This window comes from Carettochelys insculpta, chromosome 5 (genome assembly GCF_033958435.1).
Source record: "Carettochelys insculpta isolate YL-2023 chromosome 5, ASM3395843v1, whole genome shotgun sequence".
NCBI lineage: Eukaryota > Metazoa > Chordata > Testudines > Carettochelyidae > Carettochelys > Carettochelys insculpta.
In genome coordinates, this window is record NC_134141.1 from 87,367,438 (window position 1) to 87,390,836 (window position 23,399).

At 43.2% G+C, this 23,399-nt stretch overlaps 1 protein-coding gene across 1 annotated transcript in view; it reads right to left on the minus strand.

The window, feature by feature from the left end:
- The window catches only part of LHFPL2 (LHFPL tetraspan subfamily member 2), a 185,193-nt gene that overhangs the window by 22,427 nt on the left and 139,367 nt on the right, over positions 1 to 23,399 (minus strand). Inside the window, exon 3 of the mRNA XM_074995456.1 lies at positions 10,327 to 11,100. Within this exon, the coding sequence (XP_074851557.1) occupies positions 10,327 to 10,756 (430 nt within the window). The 5' untranslated portion in view covers positions 10,757 to 11,100. The remainder of the gene's footprint in view (positions 1 to 10,326; positions 11,101 to 23,399) is intronic.

A 23,399-nucleotide genomic window follows, 5' to 3' on the forward strand; every position in this document is an offset into this window, starting at 1 on the left:
ACCCCACCTCCCACTCAGACCCCACACCTCATGTCCCTGCACTCTCTCAGCCCACTCCTGAGCCCTAACTCCTGCCCAGCCCCCCACTCATGCACCCTGCCCCCCCCAGACTTGCACATAAGCTATATCCTGCACCCTACCTCTTGCCCGTGCCCCACATCCCCTCCCCAGTTCACTCCCCAGCACCGTCTCCTATGCACCCAAATGCCTCATTTTTGGCCCCTCCCGAGCCAGGGGGGCTTCACAAAATGTACTATCCTTGTGTCCCACGGCTCTGGGGTGGAACTTGAGGGTAGTGAACATCTTTTCCGCTTCTCAGTTGGGGGCCCACATCTGTGAGGTTTTTAACGGGGTGTTGTGGTTTTGGGGGTTTCCCTTGCATGAAACTGCTTTCTATTGGCCAGTGGCTCCTGCTCAAAAAGGTTTCCCACCCCTGCCTCATGAGATCAGGAAGTGAAGCTTGCAACTCTCTTCTATTTGTCCTGATGTTTAACAGGGGGCAGTCAGTATCGTATTATCTAAAATCTTAAAGAAAAAACCCAAGGTTTTATAAAGTGCCTCATTACCCCTGTAGCCTGGCTACTGGAGACTCTCAGCACAGATTAGTACAGTTAATGGAATCTGGGATTCATGCACAGCAAGATAAAATGTTTTTCAATGGAAAAGATACTCCATGCAATCCTATTAAAGGGGCTAGACTTTTTCTTTAGTTTACAAGCTATATTTGCTAGGAATGAAAACAAGATAATGTCATTGCCAAACCTAATCAGTGAAGACTGAGAGTGTATAATCTGCTGGGCCTCCAAGAACACACCAAGCGTTACTATGACTCCAGTAAGGAGGGTCAGTGTGTTCGTACCGGCCTATCTTGGCAACAGCTGAAATGACCTGACTGTGCAATCACAGAACGATAGAATACTGGAACTGGAAGGGACCTCGAGAATTCATCAAGTTCGGTCCCCTGCCCTCCTGGCAGGACAAGGCCTAATACAGATCTAGACTAACAGAAATGATGTCTCAGTGGCAGCCCTCCCAGAGGGAGGGATACCTCAGTGGTTTGAGCATTGGCCTGCTAAACCCACTGTTGTGAGCTCAATCCTTGAAGGGGCCATTTAGGATCTGTGGCAAAATAGATTTAAAAAAAAGGGGGGGTGGTAGGGAGATTGCTCTTGGTCCTGCCAAGAGGGCAGGGAGCTGGACTAAATGACCCCCTGAGGTCCCTTCCAGCTCTATGAGATGTGTACCTCCATATATTATTATTATTATTGTCTTTGAAATAAAAAGACTTGAAGGTGACCTGGTCACCTCAGGGCCCTGTCAGCTAGCTGACCTTGTGACACACAACAGGCACTTATCTAACCCCCAGTATTTCATATGCTGCCACATTTCCTCGCTGCTCCAGAATCTCTCTCAAAGTTGGCCTCCATCATAAGGCATCAATCCAGACCTATCCCGCAGTCTGATTCAGAGCCAGGTGCCAGCCGAACTCGCTCTGACTCCATGTGATGTTGTCATGAGAACCATCATTCAAGCAGAACAGCTGCATTGAGAGCCAAGTGACTACTGACCCAGCAGCAAAGCCTCCCCCCAGAGAATACCAGATTGTGGCAGGGCACCGATGGACTAAGGAGCCTATGCTCCTGACTACAGGAGGTGACTGAAGGGTGGAGGAAAGGAAGTAGGCTCAGAAAGAACTGCTCCTGCAGAAAGAGTGGGGGGGTGAATCAATGTGGCAGAGAGAATGGTGAGGAGGCAGGCCAAGAGAGTGACGGCCACTGAGAAAAAGCCAAAAGGAAGCTGAGTGGCGTTTGTGTATTGGTTTTCTCTCACCCAGCCCAGCACTGCCCCATGTCCTCGTTTTAGTCTTAAAAAAGAAACAATGGAAGTACTGAGCATCCTTTTCTTTCTGTCTCCTCCTCCCTTGCTGTCACCCCCGCCTTCCCTCTGCACTGACACATGCCAGTTGCCCAAATGAACCTTTTGTTTTGGATACCTAGACACACTCACCACCCTGTTACTTCAATTTGTCATCAGGTACCACTGACATGAACAGTGGCACAATGACCAACATTCTTATTTCGTAAAAATATCATTTTTTATAAAACAATAAAGAAGCAACACGTACACCCACCTCCATGAGCAAATCTTCATAATATCACACCAGACCACATGCCACAGTCCAAACAAACTCTGCACAGCTTTTTTTTTAAAATAGGGATATATTTCTACAATGTTTCTTTTAAACTCAGTCATACTATACCTTTATTTCCCTGGCTGTTTAGCATGTTATATACTTAAGGGTAGCACAGCTTTCCTTCTTTGGCATATTCTCCCTCCTTCCTCCACACAGCAGTCCCCCGAGTCTGAACTTTCAGCAGCCAAATATGTATTAGCTGTCACACTGGCATGTGGCCATGTAAATTAGAGGAGGCTTTGTACCACGCTGTTCAGAACATTATAGAAATTAAGACCATGTCGAAAAGTCGATTTAAGATACACAACTCCAACTGCATAGCTGGAGTCGACATATTATAACTCAATATTTTCTTTTTTTACCCTCCCCACAGCGGAAGGTCGATAATAGAATCTCTCCTGTCGACCTCCGCTCCCTTATTCCTAGCAACAGTGAGAAGTACCAGGGTCAATGGTAGAGCCCTGGTGGTTCAATTGAGCATGTCCCAAATAACAGGGTGGGGGAGAAAAATCTTTGAAGACTGGCTACATTTTGGGTCTATAAAAATATCAAGCTGTCCATGTCAATGGGGAAGTAATTAAGCTCTTTGTTACAGGAAACACCAATGTTAATTATCCATAAGGCATCAAACACATTTATGGCACTACACAAGCAATAAAAATAGCTCAGCTATCAAAGATAGAAGAGGATTCTTTGGTACCCATAAACTGTTCAATGTGGATTGAGGTGGGATGGGGATGTCACAGCTTTTATGCAATCCTTCACATACATGAAGTATTGATAGTCCTTGGCCAGACTATTTTATGCTCCTGTGTATCAGACTGTATAAACATCTTACCTCAGTAGAGTTCCATGCTGTTTAATTCTGAACTTTGACCTCCTTTCTTCCCAACCTGGTTTCTGTCATCAGCACATTTCATCAAATGACTGTACATTTATCCTCCAAATAGGTGATCTGTCATGAGAATGTAATAGTGGCCCAATGACACTCCCTAACAACCTCAAATCCACAATGAACAGCTGGTGTGTAACAACACACACACAGGAGTTTTAGTGCCAACTAACAACAGTGGATCAGTTTCCACTGTTTTTAACCCAGCACTAAAATTTAAGTATGGCACTAAGAAAATACGGAATGTATTTAAGTCTGAATCTTTCTTGAGGCAACAAGGAGAGATGCGACACAATTGTCTTTTTCTCTGCAGGAGACATACAAAACAAAAATAAATGAAGTCTATACACTTTCACCAAAAAACAACATATTGCACCACCTCCACTGTTATTCAGCTACTATCCTTTCTGGCAGCAGTGATTATGTTGTTACATGCAGCTCAATCCAACTGCAGGCTAGAGATTTTTTTAAATGGATGATCTTATTTGATTGCTCTTATTTTAACAACTGAAATAAACCAGATTCTCCTCTTATGAGAAATCCAGAGAGGCAAAAATTTACCCAAAATCACTGTTATTAACAAAAGATTAGCTCATAAGTTCCATAACTGTGCTCCGGAGAACCATTCAACCTGTGGTCTGTGGAGGGCTGGGCAGCCCCACGGGGAAGTAATAGGAGGAGCACATAGGGAAATATAGTTGGAGAAAAGGATCAGATTAGGGAGAGAGGACATTGATGGAAACGAGGGCATTGAGTATGGTGAGAATTCACATACCGAGAGTGCGATCCTGGAAAGAACTTCACATGGGAGGAGGCTAAGTTACCTGCTGGACAGCTGTTTGAAGCAAACTGAGATTCTGCTGTGGGGAATGGCATTGATTGAAAGCATGTGCTGAATTTCAGTGGGGAAAACTGATGTTCATTGTGGAGGGGAAATTAATCCTCTGTACATGGAGATTTTGATTTCCTCGGGAGTGAGGAAAACCGTGATGATGGTGAAGGAACTGACGATAAACTGCAAATTGGTAACACTTGGTGAGTGGAGAGTTGTGATCACTGCTACTGACAAACTGAGAATTTGCACATCCTGTTATATTTCTCCATTTAATCCATGCCACCCAGGCCTGCTTGTTTATTTCACCACCTGTTATGTCTTGTCTTCTACACACTAAGCTATTTGTGGGCAGGGGCTATTGTTTATTATATGTTTGTACAATGCCAAATCCAATGGGAGTCCCCACCAGATCGTGGCCTTTAGCTGCTACCTCAATGTAAATGTTAAATAATAATATGGGATGGAACGGCTTTGAGTGTCACAGTGTGGAGAACTAAAGTACGGGGGGTGTACCAGTCTGGCAGCAAGGGAGAAGGACAAAGAAAGGAAGGGCACAAGGTGGCTCTCTAATAAATCACGGTCCACATTATGAAAAGGTTTTAGAACATGATTTCCCAAACTGTGGGGCATGAAGCAATTCCATGGGTTGCAAGGTGACCCAGTCTCCCCTCCATCATTTCTCCCACCCAAAGAAAAAGCTGGCCTTTGCTTCTGGCTCTCAGGCCCTGCCATTTTACATGGGTGACCTGGCGCAGCCACTATGAAAAGCAGACAGCCAGCAAAGAGCCATGGGAAGCTAGCTGCCTCCTGTCCTGCAAAGGTGAATGAGTATGGGTTGAGAGGGAGGGGGAGATTAGATGGTGCGCTGGGAGTGCCTGGCTCAGGGGAGGGGGATACGGTGACAGTGGCGGCGGGGGGGAATGGTAGTGCCTGGTTGGGGGAGAGGAGATGCTCAGGTGGGGGAGCTTGTGGGCCTTGGGTGGCTGGCCCTGGAATCACTGGGCTCGGGCGGCTTGAGCCGGTATGTGGGCAGCTGGCCCCAGCAGCGCAGGACTTGGGTGGCTGGTGAGTGAGCGGGTGGGATGTTGGCTGTGGTGGCTGGTGGGCCAGCAACTGGCCCCAGCAGTACAGGGCTCTGTTGGCTCGGACAGGCAGTTCTGGCAGCGCAGGGCTCAGGCAGCTGGCCAGCTGAGGCTGCACCAGGCACCCCCAAGGGGCTAAGAAAAATGATTTGTACTTATTTTTAATTTTAAACAACATTTTTATATCAAGTTTTTGTGTTTATTTGAAATTACAAGTTGAATTTTTCGTTAACGGGGGTTGGATGAGGTAAAGAAGAGGCGGGGCGCAAAGGTTTTTCAAAAATCAAATGGGGGGCACAATGCTGAAAAGTTTGGGAACTACTGTTTCAGAACATACCTACATGGGCTACATAATCCATTTAACAGGTCTGGGTGGCAATACAGTCTTGTTTCACCAAAGAAAGGCAGTTTATTCAAATGAAAGTAGAAAATGAAATGTTTTATTGCGTTTATAGAGCTGTGGCAGAGTTACATTGTGCAGTTCCTTGTACGGAAACAGATTGGCCTGCTCATGTCTCAGAGTTCAGATAATGTCAAGTTATTCACTCTGCTAATCTGGTTCCATTGTTCTGACATTTGGTTAGAGTGTCTCTGAAGGCTTCTGCTGACAAGTCCCAGGCCATACATTCATAAGCCAGTTTGAAATCATTAGGGCAGATTGCTGTTTCAGCCAAATTCATATAAATGAAGGACAGAATCTGCCTAGCTTTCAAACTCAGTGCTACCTACTTACGATTCATTTACAGCCTAAGCTTCAATTTCGGATTTTTTTAAAAATATACCTATAAGGCTGATTTAAAAAAAAAAAGTTTATAATTACCAATCTGTTAAGGAAACTACATTGCACCTCAGCCTGAAGTCTGATGTCATTATCAGACTCTCTGCTTTTTTATACAAATTACACTGTCAGCCAAGAGACAAAAATAAAGGGTACACGTGAACGCCATGATCAGAAAGCTGTTCATTACCACTATCTACTTATATTGTAAACTCTTTGGCAGGGATTATTAAGGGTCTCTACACAGTTACCACAGTGGGATCCCAAGTCCTGACTGGGGTCTCTAAGTACTATCATAATGCAAAAAAAAAAAAAAAAAAAAAAAAAAAAAGATGCACTAACCATCCATGGACTGTTGATAATTAACAGCCTACAACTGGACAGTTAGCCTGACAATCTACGTTGAATTATTTGCTTATCAATTATCATATGTATTTTAGAAGAGTGCATCATTTACCAGTAGCATTCCAAGTGATTCAATCAACTTAAAAACACGTTTCACAAAGACATTCAAATGAATGCTTGTTCAGGCTTCTAGATGCTAGGTGATAATTATTTATCTAATGATATAGTTCCACTCTTTGGAGCAGATGACAGATTTGTTTCTTGATGGTGTGATGTGTTTACAAAATTAAGATCACCAATTAATTCTGCTGCACTTCCACCATAAAATGAATTGCAGGCTTAAAAGCAAATGCTGAAAGACTTACTCTACTACTGTGGTGTCCAACAGACTAGCCACTAGGTACCTGTGTCTATTTGGCTCATTGAGTGTTGCTAGTTGGCTTGAAAACAAATATATTTTCAGAATAATGTGGCCAGTTAACTATAGCAGTAGCCACTATGCTTCAGAACTGGTTGGACACCATGGCTGTACTACAAAGGAATTCCACCAAGGTTCTAAAAGAATAAGCAAATATATATATATATATATATTTTTTTTTTACTAAGCTTTATACTTCCGATTGTCTACCACACACAAAATCTCCCTGTCAACTAGATATGCATGTGCTTCCTACTGACCTAAACAGGAGCACCATACATCTGTGTATGCGCAAAAGTTGAACCAATGCCTTAACAAAAAGGGATGCAATTTTGTAATCTAAATTTCACCTCAGACAACACCCAGGTCACAACACAAGATGCTAGACAGAAATTGATACATGCAGTGTCCAGTATTTTTTTCATGATAGATCAACTTGCAGAATGTTTTTAATTATATTCAGTCCTTGTGGTAAAGATATAGAGATTTTAAATGTGATTAAGTCTGCTAGATTCTTAGTTCCTGTAAATGCTTGTGCTGTGGTTGTAGTCTGAAGTACGTATGTACACACATACCCACAAAGGCAAAGCTACCTTATGAATGATATTCCTCCTGATTATTTACAGAATCTTATTTGAAAGATCAGAAAATTTCAGACCATGGGTCAAGACCACACATGGCTGGCCTATGTGAGCTTTAACAGTTGTAGCATTACTCTAGAAGTGGGAATACTGTGATACAGTAAACTCTTTCAAATCCGGCAACTCTTGGACCAGGAGGCTGCTGGATATTCAAGTATGCTGGATAACAGAAAGAAGCAGTGGGATCCCCAGTGGAGGGGTGGGGAACCCTGCCAGCCCCAAGGCTGGGAGCAGGCTGGACTGCGGAGCCCCACCAGTATCCCCAGGCACTGGAATCATGACTGTGTGGCAAAGACCCAACCAGCCCCACGGTCAGCTACCCCACCAGCAACTTTAGCCTTGGAGAGCTGGCCAGGGGAACTCTGGCAGCTCCGGGGTTGGGGAAACTCAGGGAGCCAGTCAGAGATAAGGGAGCTCTGCTGGCAGCCCCACGGCAGGGGAGCTGACTGGGACTGGGGAGCAGAGCTCCACCCGAGCCAGGAGAATCCCAGCAGCTGCAGCCCCAGGGATCTGGATGAGTTAACTCCGGCAGCCCTAGGGCCAGGAGAACCCCAGGGCTGGGAGCTGGCAGGGGGTGGAGCCCCGCCAGTAGCTACAGCCCCAGAGATCTGGCTGGGCCACCCCAGCACCCTAGAGGCTGAGAATTGACAGCTTCAGCCCTGGGTAGCAGGGGGGCAGCGCAGGCCAGGGAACCTGGAGCAGAGCCAGCCAGGGGTTGTAACAGTAATTTCAGAGTTCCAGTTGAATGAATAGCAGATAAGACAGAGTTTACTGTAATTCTGTTACTTTAAGTTCAACCATGCTGACAGCTGTCCTCCTTCACCATTTGGTTAAATGTTTTCCAAAATCGGGATCTGAAAAAATTAAACCTCACAGCTGTGACAAGTCATTAGAAAAACATTTTCAGCTATCCAGATCCAGCAATATGGTTGGCACAACAGAGCAATAAACTCAGTGTATTTAATATTGAGAGAACAAGCCACTAGCCACAAGATGGCTGACTGCAAATGATTATATGAACCTTTGCCATAGCAACAGTTTAAATAATGTGACCTTTCAATTGCCCTGATTTACCCTATGTGGATTTAGCTACATTGTAAGAAAGAAGCACTTCCATTCATAGCACTTCTCAATAAAGAGGGACCAATGTCTTCCCTAACACACAAAAATGTTTTACCCAACACACAGCTCAATTCTTGAGACTATTCAATTCTCAATTCTAAGAAAAGGCACAGCTGGTTCAATTATAAAACATACAAGTCTTTTTCTCATATTCCCTTTTCAAAGGTGACTAGAACAGGGCTCCAGTCTGGGACAGTCTCTCAAGGTACAGGAATCTGCTTCCTACTAATTTTGACATTTGAATCTTTATAAATATTCACCTTATTTTAAAAATAAGGGAACATCAGCACAGCAAAATTATGGTTGATCTGCTAGCTTCTGAAATAAGTGGCAATTTAAGAAGCTGAAAAGTCAAAATATACAATGAGATTCTAAGGCTCCGACATTCAGATCCATATAATGTTTCACATTTGTGATGGTGAATTTCCAAAAACAAGGAGTTGTCAGGTAAAAAAAAGATGCATTTTTTTAATTTAAAAAAAAAAAAATCTCTTTGCTAGTTGTCTGCCACCATCTAAACAAGTGCATCTGGAGCCAAGTTAGGGCTGTATTGCACCTTGAAGGCACCAGCTTATACAGGGTAGGATAGTGTGAAGCAAGTATGACGACTTTTTTCTGCATCCCCAGGGAGTGTAGGGGAATAATGGCTGCTATCCCACCCTATTGCAGGGTACAATACGCACTGCACTTGTAGCTTTACTGGCTGCTGCCAGGCCTGACCCTCTCGTCCCCCATTTTCAGGAGTCGTGAGTCACATAGCTGGTGCTAAGTTCACAGAGTCCTGGAGCTCCCTTGCATGCAGCCTGGGGAAGGCTCTTTCCATGCTCTCAAAACTCTCATGTCCCTACCCTTCTACTAGTCTGCATGTGACCACAAAATATAATTAGCCTTAGAAAAGATTAAACTTGCACTTTTGCATTGCCTCTTACTGTTCAGGCAACAGGACACTGGTTGGCTACACATACACGTACTAGGTTCAGGGAAACTGGTCTGTTTAAAATGAGAATCTGTTTGAAATGCCAACATTTTTTGGAACAAAACACTTTCTATGGTTTGAACATATCTGGTTGAGAGCACAGCCCAGATGGGAAAGAAAAGACCTTTGTACAGATCTCATTTCCTGCTGCCACCCTGGAGAGTCCCAAGTAGATCCATGTAGGTCTTTATGGCTATATCTGAAGAATACTCTATCCTGAAATGATCAGAGTAGCACGCATAATACAAAGCACTTGCACAGGACAGTGTTTTATTACACTGCTTATTTATGAAAACTCCCAGAAGTACTCGCTAATATCCACTGGATAGGGAAGAATTTACCTTTCATGTTTTGATCTCACTGCACAGAATTTTTGTTAAGCTCCTGGAAACATACAATAAAACTGAGTAATATGTTATCAAATGGTCTCAGGAAACTTGGAAATGACAAGTCACCAGAAGCTAATTTATTTCTTCAGTTGAAATGACTGTCACTTGGGCAGAGAAAAGTTAAAATCATTGCACTCTTTAAAAAGCAACTAAACTCCCTGAGGAGTGAGGAAGGGTCTCATTTCCCGAAAGTATCGAAGGTCAAACTGTGTTCCTGGATAAGTGCACACAATGGGACCCAGGCGCTCAAATTTTGCACTATGACAGCGGCTTACTCTCACCATGACCCCAGAGTGGGAGACACAGAGAACAGAGAACTGCCTTCAGAACTAATGGAAAAATGATTAAAGTAGCAAGAGGCAGAGAGAGACACTGTGATGGTGCCAGCTTTTGCTAACACCACAGAGCAAAGCTAAGGAGAGAATTTACTACTGAAACACACTTTAGAAACACAACAAAGACTTCAACGGAAACAAAGAAAACTTTGATCTGTTCACCTTTGCACAGCACAATCTTTCACCCTCCTGCTAGTGTCACTGTATGAGATGCTAATTAGCTATTCAAAGACAACAGAAATCCCTAAACACTGGCATATGGAAGAGACATTCAGCAAATAGTTGGGGAAGGATTCAGCTCCTGTCACATTGCACTTACCTGCAATCCCTTGTAGCAACCCACAGACATTAAAAATACTTTTCTTCATGACACTCTGCACACACATGGTGAAGACAGAGACAAATGCCACAGCACAGAGAATCATGATCCCCATAGCAAGGAAAATAGCAGTGGCCTGCCAGAATCCACTGGCAATCTCACTGAAGGTCTCTGCATATGGTCCACAAAGTGTGTCTCGTCGGGAAACCTGCATGTGGGGTATTCTGGTACAACGCCCATAGATGCCCAAAGTTGGATGGTAAGGCTCCTGGGAGCCGCCTGTTCCGTTGTCTGTCTCCTCAGAGCTCACAGGCTTGGGTTTGCCAATTAGCCAATCTGCACTCATGAAAGCTATGAGCTCTGCAAAAGCCACTACAATACTCAGAAGTGTCCACAGCATTGAGCGACAAGTTACAATGACATGACACATATTGCTGTCCAGGACTTGAGGTCAGTGCAGTTTGAGAGACTGAAATCCAAAGCAAAGGGGGAAAAATTATTAAATAAAGAAAAGAAAAAATATCCACAAAAAAGGCTGCTGCAGTTATGCTCTTCCAGCTGTTTCACAATAGCCGGGAAGGAGAAGAAAAAGTTAGCTCCCGAAGTTTTGCAAGCAGTCCAGTCATTTGCTCTCAGTGTTTAGCTTCTCCTGTTTCTTCCTGGGTTGCTGAGTACTGGCGTATGTGTGTCTCTGTTAACAGTCATACTGGCACATGACGTTAGAATAGTGCAGGGGAGGGCCCAAGGACTGCCCACTGCTTGTTCATCATACACCTAGAGAGAGAAGATGAGAATGTTAGCAAAGGGAAAAAAATGCCTCACTGTACCCCCGCAGCTCCAGAGAACCACCTCATGTTTTGCAAGGATCTAAACCAACATGTGAAAGTTCTAACAAGGGCCTATCAAATATTACCTGCTGGAAATTTCCCAGCTTAGACTCTAAAGAGTGATTAATCTCTGGCTGCACTGCTGTAGTTACAGTATCTGTTTTGTTCCAACCTACTTGCAGCTGTTTGTCAAAAACTTTGTAAGCAATGTTCCAGCAGCCCCAAACATGCCCAGCCACCCACAGCCCACCTGTTGAAACTACTAGCTTTTGGGAGATTTCCAGTCAAATGCTCATGCTTGTTTAAGTTGTTTATCTTAAGTGTGCTGTTAGAGTGCTGCCCTGTATTTAGTGCTGGGACTCAAACAAGCAGAATGATACTGGGTACACCTCTGGGAAGGAGCTAGGCAGGATACAAGCTTTTTCATGTCAGGATCATATGGGACACTCAGTGCAGTGAATGAATCAATCTCATACTATTCCACTGAAACAGCTTCCTAGCTGGGCTGCTACTTATTATTGCTGTTCCAGCTTAGGACCCAAAGAAGCAGCAAAACTGTAGCACAACTGGGAATAGCCCACCCACTGGAACACAACAGATCTATAGAAAAACAGGACAGATCCAAGATTTTGAAACAGTACTACAGCATGGACACTATACGGCGTTCTTGATTCATGTTCAGCTTTAAGAGAATGGCACAAGAAAAGACACTAGTACATGGCATCTTCTCCTCACTGGTTAATGCTAGGAGTGGTAGTCTTAGGTTATCCATGTTTCTGCAGCATGTCTTACACGTTCACGAGCTCTGCCCACTGACAAACAGCTTACAGATCCAGAAATACGAGCTACCAATGGACTGCATACTCTCTCAGCACCCTCTAACTCCTCCTCACTGCTCAATCTCTCTGTTCTTTCAGTCTCCCTCCACAGAGGTGCCTACCTCCCCAGCTTGTCTGTCCTCCTTCCATGTCATATGGCAGTCTACTCTTGTAGGTTTTCTACTCTCTGTATATATGAGGTGTGATGAAAGTTGTTTGTATGGGAGTTGGGAGGACTAAATAGGTGGGAAGCAGTGTAGATGGGATCTTGAAGATCTTCTATTGTAGGGTTAATCAAAAACCTCAGTCCAAATCTGAACTCTAATGGTGAAAGAGGCTATGGAAAGCCCCCTTTTTAGTCTTTGGTAACTCAGCTATTTGCAATGCACTATGCAGTTACATTGCTCTATTTGCAGACACCAAAAGGTCATAAGTTCTGGTTTAGTCATCTGAGTCATCTGCAGTTGTGTCGAGCATCAGGCCTTACATTTGGACTAAGAAGCTGTTGTGCAACTATTACATGAAGGGATTGTCTTCATGAGGAAGTGATTGCAAAATAAGCGAGGGTGTGGAATTGGAACACACTAGTCCAGGAATCTGCAACCTGGGGCTCTTTAAGGACTTCTTTGTGGCTCCCAGTGCTATAATTGAAAAGGAAAAAAAAAAGGAAGCCCAAAAAACAATCCACCCTTCTGATTATTTTTCAATAGATGGTGAATGTCTAAAAGCCCCAAAATGACCACATATCTAAAGAGCAAACAACATGTGATCTCACAACATTGGGTATCTCTCCCTTTAATATGCACAGTGCATTGTGGGATATGATACTGTATTTGTGCTTTGATTGCATTGCTGATAAAATCTAGATTTTGAAAGGGAAAAAGAAACTTGTGGCATTCCTGCTGTGAAGGACAGCATGCATTTTAAGAAAGAAAACTGAAATTAAACGTGAAGTAAAATTGACGTAATTAAAGTGGAGTTGGAATGGCTTCAAAAAAGAGGAAGATTGAAGATGAAAACAGACAATTAAACTGAATGGACCCAATCCTTCACAGTTACATCGAGTTTGTCTGGGCTCCCTTTATGTCTCGTTTGCAATGAGAAATTTGCCAACAACCTAAAACGCAACCTTGAGAGAATATGTACAAAGCTTGTGAATGTCCTACAGCAAACATGTATTGCATTACAAATCATTGTGTGTGCACTGTTCTTAGAATAGGGGTTACAAAGTTATGGTTTGACGTTATTTATTAAGGACTGTCTTGCATTCACATGCTTTGTGGCTCTTGAATTACTTTTTTTTTTTTTTTTTTTTTTTTTTACTGAATTCGAAAAAAATGGCTTTTCTTGATATTTTGGTTGCTAACATCTGCACTAGCTCCTCACGTGGATACTCTTGTTCTGCATCAAGAGCAAAAGAATTGGAACTTATTTTACGGTAGAGATCATGAGCTCTGCTGCCCCAAACCTGTTTACACCCCTCACTGCCCCAGGCTGAGGTCATAACTGGAGTTGCCAACTCTCCTGGACCAGCTAACAGCACACGATTGCTGTAAATGGCATCCAATCTGTCCAGTCTGGGAGTGATGGCAACATAGCGACAGGTGGAGGCAGCTGCAGTGCCCCAGGCTGGTGGCAAGATCCGGAGCAGCAGCACAGCCTCTAGGGCCAGTGGCCTGGATCTCTGGTGGGCCGCAGAGCCCACTGGGACAATGGGCAGCAGGACTGGGGTAGGGGGTGTGCTGAGGCCAGCAGGGCCTGCAGAACCCTAGAGGGGCTGCCTGGAGGCTGGGACATGAGATGGGTGGAGCTAGCGGCAAGTCCAGCCCCTGGGAGTGGGGAAGCCAGGTGGAAAGCGTAGGGGTACAGCAGCACCTCTATTTCCTACACCTATGATTAAGAGTACCTTTCTGTGATTTATCTTAATCCACTTGTACACATGATGCTCTCCGTGCCAAATGCACAGAGGCACTCTTATGCGGAATAAGACTGCCCACCTGCAGAGCTACTGTGGAATGACTATGGCAAACTTTTTGCCTGTGTAGATAAGCCTTAAATCCACTTTAATACCATGCCCAAAAGTATACTGGAAAAACTGAACAGTAGCTAATGCAAATTCCAGAATTATACTCCACTTAATTCATCATATAGAGGTGATATCTGGGATCTCTGGCTTCCCCACTTTATAGTTAAATTGCTCCTTAAAATTAGAAATGAAGCACAGCTCATTCCTCTTTATCAGGTGTGAGCTATGTCATATTAGGATGCGGGAAAGAAAGATGAACAGGCAAATGCACTAAAATGAGCTATTCAGAGATGAGAGACAACAAGATTTTTAAAAAGTGCACTTAAAAATAATTTTAAAAAATAGCCAACTGATCTTGATGGAAAAAGAATCTGGAACCCAAATGAATTCCTGTTTGCCATACATTAAAGGCAGAATGTCACTGAATACCATGACCCAACAGATGAAAGGTAGAGGATGCCACAAAGACAAAACTTTCAAACTATATGATGTGTCAGTAAAGTGAAATGGGGCCTTTATTTGTGTTCTTAGAGACTTAGTGGTGAAATTCTAGCTCTCCTGAAGTCTATGGGAAACTCCACTCAGATCAATGGGTCTGGGATTTCACCCCAAGAATTTGGATTTCCAGTCACAAAATAAGTGGGTGTGTCACAGAGTTCCGTTCTTTGTTCCCTCCTCTCCTGAATCTACAGTTGTGGATATACTCAAATCACCTTATACACATACTTTGTGTCAACTATCACTGCCATGCTGATAAGACTCCAATCAATGTCTCCTGTAGGCCAGTCCCACAACTCAGCTTGTTTTTCAGGCTGTTGCTAACATTCTTTCCTAGACGATTCCCCAACAATTTATATTAACATAGCTAAAACTAAACTTTGTAGTTTTTCCACCCTAATCCCACTCCATTACAGCTGAAACAGCAAAGAAGGCATCCGCTCCTCTGATAATTAGGAAGCTTATATACATTGTTGTATGAGGTAAATTATTAAAATGCAAATTGATACATTTCCTTAATAAAACTTGGTAATTTTTTCCCCTCTAACTCCAAATATAAATCAAACAACAGTTCACGACTGGACTCTCAAAAGGGAAGAAAAAAACTAGACAAAGTTTCAAGCAGACATCATAATGTGCTTTTAAGTAGAATACACCCGTTGTAATAACAAGCACAGAGATGATATACTAGTCTGCCAAAAATAAGTGAATTCTCTCAGCATTATTTTAAATAATAATTGCAATGCAGGGAAAATCCGCTGTAACAATACTTTTTTTGTGATATTGCTTGTACTCTTACAGAAGATTTAATGCAGAAATTCTCTCCTTAATAGGAGTGATTAATGCAATAAAAGAATGTTTACAAAAAGACAGAAGAGAACGAGGTTCACATTTACTTTACTGGGAGGAGGTTTCATGTGAATGTTGGAAGGAAAGCCATTAAATGTGTGTGATTAGTCACATGTAGCACACAGAGATAACAGATTTTCCTGTGATAATAAAGTCAGAAGTAGAAGTCAATACAGTTGTGTTTTCCCCATTTTTCAAACAAGCAAACAAAGAAAGCAAAAGACCGTTGCCTACTCTTTAAGATGTATGGCTCATGTCCACTCCACATTAGGTGTGTATGCTCATTATATGCACCACCCTGGAAGTTTTTCCCTGAGTAGCGTCCATAGGGAAGCAGCTCTGACACTCTCTGGAGTGGCATTTACATGGTGCAGTATAAGGGGCGCCTCTCTCTCTCCCCCTGCTTCCCACCCTACGTTCCATCTGGCTGGAAACTCTGACAATGGGGAAGGAGGGTGGATCATGAAAAGGGCACATGCAACACAACTAAAAGAGCATCAGCTATGGAACAAGTAACCATCTTCTCTGAGTGCTTGCTCATATCCATTCCACATTAGCTAACTCAAGGCAGTACCCATGGAGGTGGATAGGAGCTCATAGTTGTGTAGATGGTAGCACAGCTCTGCCAAATGTAGTGTCGTCTTCGGCCTGCTGAGTGATGGCATAATGAAGCATGAACATATGGATAGGACCACGTCAGAGCTCTACAGAGGTCCCGATCTAAAGCTTGCCAAGGATGCCTAGTCTAGTCAAATGGGCTCTGACGATAGGCGGTGGCACGACCTTTGCCAGCTCAAAACCATTCTTTGTGTAAGAGGTGGTCCGGTTGGAAATCCTCTGTGAGCAAAGTGGAAGCCCTTCATCCTATCCATTGTAGTGATGAAGAGCTAGGTCAATTTATGGAAAGACTTGGTGCATTCCAGATAAAAGGCCAAGGGTGTGAAGAGGTCTCTCTCCTCTGGAGTCTTCTTCTGCTTGGGATAGAACACAGAGAAATATGTCTGGTTCATATGGAAGGCTGGGTGAGGTTGTAGCTGGGCTCCGTCCCTATGAAAGGCCATTTATGGTGGTTCCTAGATCAAGGCCTTAATTTCTGAGATGCACCTCACTGACTTCACTACCACCAGGAAAGCAACCTTCCATGACAAGAGGGAAAGAGAATAGGAGCCCAGCAGCTCAAAGGAGGGGCTGATGTGCCTGGAAAGAATCAGGTTAAGATCCCATTGCAGGACAGGAGTCTATACCTGGAAATAAAGCTAGACTCTTTATTTTCGAGGGTAGCTCTGCGTTGCCCTTGACTCTCCCTGTGGTTCACTGCCTTGACCGCCATGGAACTGGGGAGATCATGAGCATTCGGGTACATGTACCCCTCAGTGGGGAAAAAAGTACTTATGTCCCATTCTTTTGCAGAACGAAGGCAGAGAGCAGGGGCTTTATTGGTAATCTTTGATACTGCTTTGTGAAGGGTAAGGGCCACACTGGCAGGAGTAAAGTTGATGATGTTGAACAGGGAGTCTGCTTGTTCCTCCAAATCCTCCTGAGAACTGCACGAGTGGGCCATGTGATGACCTAGTCAGATGGCGATGAGTTCAGTATTGGTACCATGGGTTCCACACTCTCACACAGAATTGGTGGTCAAAAGCAGGCTGCTCCCTGTGGTCCACATGGCCTTATGGGTTCTTTTCCCATGAGGCCCCAAGCACCAGAATGGGTTGGGAAAGTGAGGCATCTAACATCAAGTGGGCAGGCTGAAAGAGTTGGTGTAGCCCCATGGGATCCACCAGTACCATGGAGCCAGCCACTGAGCCTGGGGCTCGGAGGAAGGTTTTGGTACGGATGATGTAGACGACACTGAAGGTCTAGGAGACTGCCCACCACTATGAAGCCTTGCGCCAAACCACAGCCATCGCGGGAGTGGTTGCAACCTGGGGATCTATCTGCTGGTGCAGCGACTCTGGCCGAGGGGCACTTACCCACAATCCTCTCCCAGGTCGGAATCCTCACCTGTACCCAACCCCCCTCCCTGATCTTACACTGCTTCCTACAACCCAAAGCCTTCTGCACCCAACCTCCATTCCAGACGCCACAGCTCCTCCTTTAAACACAGAATAGTGTGGCCCTGGAACACTTTGCCAAATTTCTTGGGGGTAGCCCCCCACCTCACAAAAATGATTGCACAAACTAAAGTGCAATACATTAGAAATCACAACCCTGTAGTGCACGTATTAGCCCACTGAGTAAACAAGCCCTAAGTTACACTAACACAGAGCAAGGTGAGTTCTAATGATGAAGTCAGGGAACCCAGTTACTTCCCCTTATTTATCAGAAGAAAAAATATTTTTCAAGCAAATTCTTTATGCATAATGCCCTTAAATGCAAAGCAGATAAAACTAAATGCTCTTTCCACTTATCTGTATTAGCGAGCTACACTCTCCTCTGAGATACAATCAAATTGTAACATTTCAAGCCAGGGCTTGAAATGTTAAGTTCAGAAGTATTCGAGTTTTGGTTTGGCCCATCCTAGAGATAAGAACAGCAGCTGCAGATTTCAGATCGGCGGCAGCTGCATATTATTGTTGCTTATTTAAAAAAAGAAATTTCTAAAAGCAAGCTCTTAGAACAACAAGGTGAGAGCCCTGCAACTACCCAGGAGAATGAGTTCATGGCCAATTCTACATTCTCTCTCCTTGTACTTTTGAATCCTATTAGCAAAAAATGGAAGGCTCATGCCAAATGGTAGAATTTAGCTTTCCCCCAGACCCATTCTTGTCAGCTCAAGAGTGAGAATAAATCATCCTTACAAAAGTGGCTTTTGGCTCAGTTTAAGCAAACAGCTGAATGGAAGGCCACACAGAAAGCTGAAACAGCCCCAATATTTGAAACAACTTGAGGCATAATTTTCTTCTAATGTTTGGTACAGACCAAAACAAAACTACACAGGAGTTTCTATAACTTTTGTTTACAAATACAACTTCAAACAATCTAAAACGAGCAGATCCTTTAGGCAGTTTGATCCTAATTTTCCTGAAAGGTTATTTGTTAAATGACATTGCAACTTTCAATGAAATCTCTGAACTATTAAAATGTATGTACAGTAAAATTCCTTTAATCTGGCCTCTGATGATCTGGAAATACTGATGGTCTATCATCTTGCAAAAATAGTCCCATTCACGGAGATAATCCTGCAAAATTTGATGATCTAGCATACAGAAACCCCCCAAGGACATGCGTACCTCAAAATTCCCACAAGTTGTGGGGCTTGGGTGGTGGGTTGGAGCTGTGGGAGGGAGGCTTAAGCCTGGGATGGGTTAGGGCTGCAGGGGAGTCAGGGAGTGGAGTTGAGCCGGGGCATGCAGGGGCTGGAGCCAGGGAGTGCAGGGGCTGGAGCCACGGAGTGTGGGGGTGCAGAAGCTGGAGATGCATGGGGTGGTGAAGAAGCTGCAGGAGCATGAGCTCAAGAAGTGGTGAGCCACAGCTGGGTGCGGGGGTGATGAGCCATGATGGGGGGTTTTGAACTAGGGCGTGGGGGTTATGATGACGTCCAGTAGTATGGAAAATTTGGTAATCCGGCACCTGACCAGGAAATGGGAAAGGGAGAAAGGACAGAATCTCTCTCAAATCAGGCACAGCAACAGGCATGGAGAACGAGGACATAGGATACAGTATTTCTTCCTCCTATTTTAATCCTGTCCAAATATGCCAGGTGTTCTTCCGAAAAGACTTGCAAGGTCATCTCAAGTGCCTCCTATGTCAGGCAATGTGCACCTCAAAGTGCTATATAGGGAATCAGACACTCAGTCGCTAATTGTGTGAACACCATCTCATTACGTTAAATGTGTCCCCTTATTTTTCTCCCCATTTATCTGTATTTATAGCTTTGTAATGTTGGAAGGGATACATACACCGCATTATACTGCGACAGCAAAGCTAAAATGAAAACCAACATAAAAGTTAAGTAAACATCCAAGAAAAATGTTAATGCCACCACTAGTTCTTACTAAAACTCATGCAGGGCTATTCTTGCAGTTACAGATACATAACAGGTGGTGTACTTCTAACAGAAAACTGAAGCCTACACAGGGAATCATAAAAGTGAAGGTTGGTCTCTCCTTTGCAATTTTCAAACATCGTCTTTCATGCAGGTATTGCAAAGTACTTGACAGAGTCACTCATAATGAAAACACAAAGGGTCTGAGCTGTGTTGCAGTAAACCGGTTGGAGATAAAGCTCCAGACAGATGGGACAACAAAAAAGGAGTGATCACAGTAGTGGATCCCAGAAGCCTTATTCCCATTAGTAGCTACTAAAATAATATGGCATATGAGCAATATCACCTGCCAATGCATTTTTCATTAATAAATAAATAAAATGAATAAAATAAAATAAAAGAGAAGCTGGCACTCAGCCAGCTCCCCATCTTCCCTGTCCTCCCAGCCAATCCTGCAGTTGGGGCTGCTGAGGTGTCAGTACTAGATTCATATGTTCAGTCTAAAAGCTTGCATAATTGTATAAAAGCTAAAAGTCTTGTATAATTATTATTGCTACAAACTTGCAAAGGTTCCCTACAATATGCCTCATTGTGATATGCTGTTGCTGTGTTTTACTCAAGCAGCTGTAGCTCAGTGGTAAGGGAGGCAATGACAAAATACAATATGTAATGTCATGAAAAAATGGCATAAAGATATGAAAAATTATTAACAATTTTGCAAAAAATTTGTTAAAACCCAGCTGATTTGCTTAACTGATTTCAAATTTCTTTTTCTTTCATTTCTATCTCACCCTGTTTATTTCAATTTTTTTCTGTCAAAAATGCAGCTTGTAGATATAAGACCTTAATGTGCCTGCCATGTGTGTGCTCAAATTATATAGGTGCCAAGGGACATGAGAGAGAGTTGACAGATAATATTGTGCTGAGACTATTAAATAAAGGCTGCTGATGGAATCCCTATTCAGTCCATCTTGCAAATTCACATTTCCTGGTACTTTAGTATAGACATCACCAAAGTACATGTGAACTTACTTCCAGCAATGCACAATTTATAATAAATGCACAGAAAACAGATTCCATTTGAACTACTCTGTTATGCCACACATAGAAGATGAAATCCTGAACCCATTAAAACCAATGGGAATTCACCCTGCTTGAAGCAAGGGTCTGGACTAGATGACCTCCTGAGGTCCCTTCCAGCCCTATGATTCTGTGAATTTAAGACACTGACTATAATGGGGACAGGTTTTTCACTCAACATCCCTGAAAATGCAAAACACTCAGGATTCTCAAACCAACTGGAGCAGGTTTGTAAAAACAGGGATTATCTTTCCAGCTTCCTCACAGACAAATGTTGCATATTCTTGTGCATTAGTCAAACTAAGCTTTTCAACACCTCCAAACCCAGTTTGCAAATTTTCAAGTAGATTTATTCCATTATGTCATATTTATTGACTTTTGGAATTCCTGAACTTTACAGCCATTACATTATGTTTTGATAACTTATTCAAGCTCTTCTGTAATTCCAGCATTTATTAAAACATATGAAATAGGAAAGGCCAAGATGTAGTATTTTTATTGTTTGTCTCTCAAGAGAAAATTACAGATCACATAAGAAATCATCACTACAGGGAACAATCTTGGCCACAATGAATGAGATAGCCTAACTGTTAAGGAATTTACCAACTGGGAGTGGAATGAGCTTCCTTTCTTTCTGTATGAAGTCACTGAAGTCTGAAGATTCCCCACTGTAGCCCAGTCACTAGTTGTCTACATCACATCATCTATCAAGACAGATCCAAATCCTCACTGCTTTATAATTAGCATGAACTTCTTGAAATGCCTTTTAATTCTTAATTAAGGCTTCTACAGCAAAATAATTATGGGGAAGAAGTACACATGGAAACACTAACAATTTTTAGAAAACATTATCCTGTTGTTTCTTGAATGAAGATTTTCACCTGAAAGAAAAGAAAGCTAGCGGTCTGACTGAGTACATTTAAAATCATTACTTATACCTAAATCGTTGTCCAGACTCAGTCTGGCAGTTACTTAACAGTCCTTTTTGTTATAAAAAATTTACTCTCACATGATCATCACAGCAGCTTTGGAGCTGCTCTTAATATTTAATGAATATGGTTTGTTGACCTGGTTATTGGGATGTTTACTATATCAACAAGCAAGCTTTGTTCTGGGAAAAACAAGCAAGAATAGAAACAATGGCTCAAGATAAGCTACTTTTCAGCAAACACTTGAGCCCTGTTAAGAGACAATGTCAGGACTGGAAAAGCTCCACAAACAGAGAAGATCTAAAGGACGAGTAATAAAAGAAACACACTTGCAAGTGGGGAGAGTCTTTGTTCAGGAGTCACTTAAAACGCACTGTGGTACCTGTGTTAGGATTATCTAGATACCATCCAAACCCTTACGTAACATACACATGCATGTACGATCATTTTAAAAATCCCCTCCCTTTCTCTAAATGCTTCAGTTCATGTTGTTAAACGATATTTTGATTTTAAGGCGTCTGTCTGGTCACTGTATACTATTCAACATAGGTTCCTACAGAGAAGAAATACAGGTGGCAAAACTCAGTCATGTACGCTGGATAAAAGATGACTATTATAAGGTTATGGTAGCCATGGGCCCAAAGGGTGAGTGAAAGAGTTACGGAATTCTATACCTCATTGGCATAAAGGTCTGAAGCCTGAGGTGAACTCTGAGAGCCCCGACAGGGGCAACCTAGTAATCAGAATACTCATATTTTCATCACAACAGTACTCGTATTTGTACACAAATGAGTTATTACCACTTATTCCTTCAAATCATACCACATGTGCTGCTAATATTCCACCCACCTCATGCAGCATGCATAACATAACCTCAAACATTTTCTTTAATAATCCATAGAATGCTGTCAGGGAAGCACATTCTTTTCACTGGAATCCAGGAAAAAAACAAAAAAAACAAAACCTACAGTACCATAAACTAGCCTATTAAGGGAATAGGGAGTCACTAAAACATTCTGAGAGCCTGGGAGATGAAGAAACCAATGAAGTTTCTAAACATTTGTAAAGGCTTCAATCATCAAAATACCATACTATTTAAGACACTTTTTGGAAGCTGCTTACTTAAAGAAAAGGTAGGTCAACGAAAAATCCTCCAAAAAAACAAAAAAATCAAGCCAGATGAGAAACTCAGCACAATACCACCTCAGAGGTGTTTGACTGACAAGGACACCTTCCCTGAGCATCATCTAACTATCACTTTTTATGTCCGCACATCCAGAGAAACAGCAGACTCAGGGGTCAGCATTGGGTTCATGGTGGACAACCATCTGAATGTGCTCCCCAGCTACAACTGTGGCAGATAAGAAAGCTGAGAGAAACCTTGCAGACATAAAGCAAGGAAAAATGGAGTAGAAATAGGACCATGTTACTGATATTTTATACAACACCAATTTTATTACTGGTATTAGTGTGTCCAGTTTTGGTATCACACACTTTAGAACGGATTCTGACAAACTGGATAGCATTGAGAAAACAGCTAGAATAAAACCTTCTTTTAGACACTGACTGCCCCTCAAGCTGGGGGTGCTCGACACTCCACTCCTCCCCTAAGCCCCCACTGCTCTCTGCCTCACCCCTACCCAATCTCTTTTCCCCTCTTCCCTGAGCTTCACCTGTCTGCCCTTCTCTCCTCCCACCTGGGGCATCAAGCACACTGACAAACAGGTATCTGCAGCAGCTGGGAGTCGCTGTCAGGAAAGTGGGGAGAGCTTGGCAACCAGCGGGTGCTGAGCAACTGCTAGTTTTTCTCTGTGGGTGCTTCACTATTAGCGCGCTCATGTAGTTGGTGCCTATGACTTGCTTTACTGTAGGGATGTTAAAGTTTAATCAGTACATCTCATCCTAAAGGGGTGAGGTTTACCAGTTCTAGTGAACCAGTATGGACTGGAGAAGTACCCCCGGGCCTCTGGAGGGAAGAGTGGCTAGGGAGGCCACAGACAGGCTGCTCTGGCCCGGTGTGCTGGGACTAGGGCTGCTATGGCTCGACTGGAGCAACCC